The 5,272-nt window shown below is 36.0% G+C and overlaps 1 protein-coding gene across 1 annotated transcript in view; it reads left to right on the forward strand.

The window, feature by feature from the left end:
- Positions 1-5,272, forward strand: part of LOAG_17009 (bromodomain containing protein) — a gene marked incomplete at its 5' end in the record, with an annotated part of 13,413 nt that overhangs the window by 2,800 nt on the left and 5,341 nt on the right. The window contains 12 exons of the mRNA XM_020449668.1: positions 168-279; positions 437-547; positions 738-876; positions 1,168-1,289; positions 1,857-1,991; positions 2,118-2,381; positions 2,523-2,634; positions 2,775-3,022; positions 3,210-3,437; positions 3,840-4,001; positions 4,227-4,349; positions 4,657-4,792. Coding sequence (XP_020306756.1) covers positions 168-279; positions 437-547; positions 738-876; positions 1,168-1,289; positions 1,857-1,991; positions 2,118-2,381; positions 2,523-2,634; positions 2,775-3,022; positions 3,210-3,437; positions 3,840-4,001; positions 4,227-4,349; positions 4,657-4,792 — 1,892 coding nt within the window. The remainder of the gene's footprint in view (positions 1-167; positions 280-436; positions 548-737; positions 877-1,167; positions 1,290-1,856; positions 1,992-2,117; positions 2,382-2,522; positions 2,635-2,774; positions 3,023-3,209; positions 3,438-3,839; positions 4,002-4,226; positions 4,350-4,656; positions 4,793-5,272) is intronic.

Here is a 5,272-nt window from a genome sequence, read left to right on the forward strand (position 1 = left end):
ATATATATTATATATATAATATATACATATATAATATATATATTATATATATATACACGAAACATCAAATGACGTAACTTTTGATTCTAATTGTTAAAAAATATCAAATTGCAGTGATATGCGTATTTATTTTTTGTTCGGTTAGTAACAAGCTGCATTTGTTTCAGCTGGCGACGTCAGACTTGCATCCGAACAATAAGTGCAAGCGGAGTTCGAGGTGATGTTATTTACTATGCACCATGTGGTAAAAAACTTGGTTCATACGCTGAAGTGACGCGGGTATGTGTTCAAGATTTGAATAAATTTTTCTAATGTAAAGGTCGACTACTTGAACACAGCTCGAAGTTTATAAGGTGATGGAGAAAAGTTTTCCAAATTAAAGAGAATAGGTTTTATATTAGGATATGGGAAAAAAGAAGTCCCTGCTTTATTTCAGTACCTTACAAAGAAGAATATCAAAGATATCGGCAGAGAGAATTTCAGCTTCAGCTGTAAGGTTATTGTTGGTGAGTACATCTTGTTCAAAGATGATGAAGATGGTTCAAAGGTCAGATATGTTTTTGTTTAATTCCTATAGTTCAATTTTGTCTTCCCGGCTCGTTATTTTTTGAACATTTGTTCTGTCACTCAGTTCTTGCCTTTTTTGTCCACTGCATACTTTCCCGATTGTGATCTGATACTGAGATTTATTATTGTCTTTTTGATGCGGATTTCCTTTTTTATTTCCTTATTTCTAGGTTCCTGACAGGGTATCGGAAGAAAGAATTCTGGCAGAAATTGCTAACTGTTCTGCTACCAACACTGTTCGTCGAACGTCTGGTACCCATATGAAAGCAACCCTTTCTTCGGGAACAACCGATCTTCCTGGAACAGTTGGTGAGCTTGAATTCTCAGCTTAATGAGTTTTTCAGCTTTCCATAGCGCCAAAACACAATGATAATTTAAGTAACAGAGTTGAAGTAACCTGCCAAAGGCTAACCATAGTTTGATATGTCAGCTTGTCTGATGTGCAACGTTATAACTATCGAAACAGCATCGGCACTCAAGAGTATAATGAAGCACATAATTGTCGAGCTTACTGCCCAAGCTTATTGGTGCATACGCATAAGATTCTAAATCATACCAAGTATACAAAAGATATATGATTTATTTCATAATTCATTGAAGCCCCATCAGCTGACAAGAATTTACTGAAATTGACTGAGGATAATGCACTGAAACAATTGCATCGCCAACTCCTGCGACGTCAGGGAGAACAGCAAATGTATGCGCAGCTATTGCTTACTTTCGTGAGTTTTTTTAAAGGTTTTCTCCTCCCCAATTTTTCTGAGCTGAAAATTTCAGAAAATAGATTTGAATAAGCTAAAAAAGTCTCATGTGAGATGGCTTAAATACCGGTACTTGCTTTTATACAAATTCACACTCGCATCCAACTATGGATATACTTGCATCTAACTGTGGGTGTAATGTAGGTGTAATCATTTGGAAATCGAGGGATATCTTTATGGATCTTTTTAAAAAGTCAGTAGGACATTCCACTCATTTTATCACTGATAGGCTTCAATAAGTGAAAATGGAATGAAACGGTCACTTGAAGGTTGATATCGATATATATTTCAAATGATCCAGGTGTGGTTGTAATCTCGTATGATCACAAGAAGGTGTATTACTTGAGTGGCTATTCCTAGCAGTTTTAATGATAGGGAGAAAATAAGAAAATACGAAATTAGATTTATTTTGAGGAACTTGTTCGAATATTTGTTGGATCACTTGAATGTTTAATTTAATCATCTGTTTTTTCTACTTTGTCCTTTTAACAGTTATTTCATTCATTTCATCTCTTTTTCTGATCTCAGGGTCAGCACGTTCAACAACAACAGCAACGCCATTTTCATCAGCAGCAACAACAACAACAAAAACAGCAACCATCGCTTATTACAGTGGAGGGGAAATCAGCAGCTGAAGTGGAACCTGAAATCAAGAGACCTAAAGTACTCATTTATTGCTCCCTAGCCTCTTTTCTACTCCGCATTAAATTAGGACAGATAATCGACTTCTTTATTTTGACTGGTATTCAATTTCTTCAAACATCGCCTCCTTATTAACTATAAGTTTAGATAGATGAATCTGAGTCAACAACATCACGGCACACAACACCCTCAGTCATACCAGTTGCAACTTCCTTAATTTCTAGTACTGCTAGTAATATTATTCCTTCTCATATTGTTACCACTACCACTACTGCTGCTGTTGCCGGTTCTACTGCTCCAGCTACAGAAGTAAAACTACCAAAGCTAGAACTCAGTGAAGAAGAAAAGCAGGAAGAACGTTTGAAAGCACTTCGACTGCCGACGGACGATCTTTTGATCGAAGAAGCACGGGTTGGTATTTTTTATGATTACTTCAGAAGTTAAAAATTTGAAAGATCACATGGTTTTACTAATGTGTAAAATTAAAGTTTTGAGTTTTGTACTTTTAGTAGTTCTGTTGAACCGGTCATCTCTTGGAATTTTTGTTTTTAGAAATTACCCACGCTTGATTCTATCGAAAATCTCAGTGTTAGTGCATCAACGTTTGCTAATGTTTTGATGGTTGATGAATTTATACGTAATTTCGGTCACGTTTTGAAAATTGGTGAGTTGATCGTGTATATCGGAAGAAGTCACTTCAAGAAATTTTAATTGAATTTTGTGTAGGTTCGCTAGCATTATACTGCACTGAAATTCTTTGGGTACACATCGTTATTTAAGAGAATGGATTTTATGAAATTTAAGATTTAAATGCAATACCGACGCTAAACGAGTTCCTGGCAGGTTTACAAAATCATCCGAATTATATCAAAGGTTTCCTTCTACTCACTAAAATTTTACTACAACTGGTCCTCGAATATCCTGGATTGCCATCAGGAATTGCCGGGCGAACTCCTCTCGGACAAGCACTCAAGGATGTGGGTGTCCATCGGGAGAATTACTCAGAATTACTAAAGATGTTTCTTTTATCACGTGATGAAGAGGGAAAAAAGGTATTGTTGGTTTATGTTTTAGCTTACGCTGTAATCTGTTTTTTCAATTCGTTCTGGATTTTTATTATATTTAATCTTAGTTTTTTTAAATACTAAAACCAACTTGATTTAGTAGTATATAATCGAATGTACTGAACTTCAAACTGAAAGTTTATCTGTAACGTTTTGACAAAGTAATTAATTTCAGCTGGGTACCAAACTAGAATACTGCTCGTTCGAGTGTTTAGATCCAGAATCAAAAGCTGCGATTTTAGCCTTTCTATGTAACGAACTGCTGTACTGCCGGAACGTTGTTCGCGATATTGAATCGAATATGGAAGAAATGACGCGTTTGAAAGGTGAAAAGTGGCTACGAGAAGGTAAATCACGTGCTTTGCGAGCAGTACAGACACGAAAGCGAGCAGCGCTAAAACGAGTAAGTTCAGATTTTTCCAAACCCAATTACATTGCCCCCTCTCTGTTTGTTTCTTCTATCACTTGTGCCATTGTCTCGACTTCTTTACTGCGTCGAAAAACTTTGTATTGCTAAGCAAGACCTTTTTTTTCTTAAAATTCGGCGTCAACTTACAACAATGGAATTTGATATACAAGTTGACGTCGAATTTCGCAAAAAATTTATTTTCCAGAGCTTCCTTGGTTGGAATATTCTTAAAGACTAAACTCCACTAGGAGCTTATTATCTATTCTAATTCACGTTTTTCTGCCATGTTTTTACTAGCCATCTTGCCAAATTTTTGTAGTTAAACGTCTCCAGATTCCAAAGAAAATCTTTGTTTAATCTGATTTGCTTATAAATTCGTTGTATAATAAATTACAGCTGAGGCATGATATCAGAGATGATGATACCTTATCTAGTCGAGCTGGTACTCCTGGTTCGGAACCTTCTGATGTTTCCGAAGAAGTGGAACCGGCATTGCAACCATCGCGGCTGAAAGCACTCACACCAGGCCTTGGACAGTGCGATGTGTTAACTGAAGAAGTAGGAAATTGGAGATGATGCTGACAATTCATGAACTCCAACATTTAAATTTGAATTTTTTAGAACTATTCCTTGTTTTTATTTATGAATTTTTCACGTTTATAAAAGCCTTGTGTTGCATCTTGGCATTTGTCGTTACATGCTTAAACCATTTCTAATTTGTGTTTAAGATTCTCCGAAGTTAGTAATGTTGAATGGTTAATAAGTATTTATTACATACTCCAGGAGGAGGCAATGACCGTTGATGAATTGGATGAGTATATCGGAAAGCTCAATAATGAAGCGGAAGAGCTACGTGAAAGGCACAACACATTGATCAATCGTGTGCGCATTCAACCTATTGGACAGGTGTGATTGGAAAACAATCATTTTTTTTCTTAATTCCAAGAAAAGGAAGAAAGGAAAACTGAGATATGTAGAGTAAAGCAACTCAACGTATTTATATTTTTAGGAAAATATAATCATTTCACTTTTCTGTTTATTCCTTTGACAGTAGCGTAATTTTAACTGTCAGGAACTATATTCACTTACAGTACTACTTCATTCTGCATTATCTTTTTTTCTTGGTTTATTTAGCATCGGTTGCTTTATTTAGTTTACTTCCATCCCATGTTTGTTTGGAGTTTTAGATATTTCCATTCTTTACCACTTGCAGGATCGTTTTCATCGTTTCTATTGGATTTTACCACGTCTTGGTGTCCCACTGGTGGAAAGCATTGCTTCATCGGGTCTCCACAATCCAGCGGTTAATGTCGATATCACTTGTCGGCAGGATCCGCCATCCATTGCTGGTTCCTTATTGTTTAGCTTAATTAAGTTTAGATTTGCATAAATGTTCGGTTCATTGTCTTAGCTTATAAAGCAATATAAAATCACCCTTGAATTTTCGCTTTTTGCAGAGGATCCGCAAAATTTTATCGATCCGAATGTCATTGCTTGTTTGGAAGATATCCTGGATACTTTATGTGGCAATGAAGAACGCCCAGACAGAGGAAAAAAAGGTATATTAAAATCTATTATAATACAAGAATTTAAATCGTATTCTTTCTTCAAATTTATGTTCGTTCACATTTGAACTTTTCGTTTAGATCTGCATCATCAAATTTCTTTTTTTGCTAGTACGTTTACGTAGACTGGATAACAAGTGCAAACGTGGTTGGTGGATGATATCAAATGGGAAACTAATGGAGCAACTGCGGGGTGCGTTTCACGGTCGAGGTATACGGGAGCGGGTATTACATCGTTTGCTTATTAAAGACAATTTCACATTC

This window comes from Loa loa (genome assembly GCF_000183805.2).
Source record: "Loa loa unplaced genomic scaffold supercont3.34, whole genome shotgun sequence".
Classification (NCBI taxonomy): Eukaryota; Metazoa; Nematoda; class Chromadorea; order Rhabditida; family Onchocercidae; genus Loa; species Loa loa.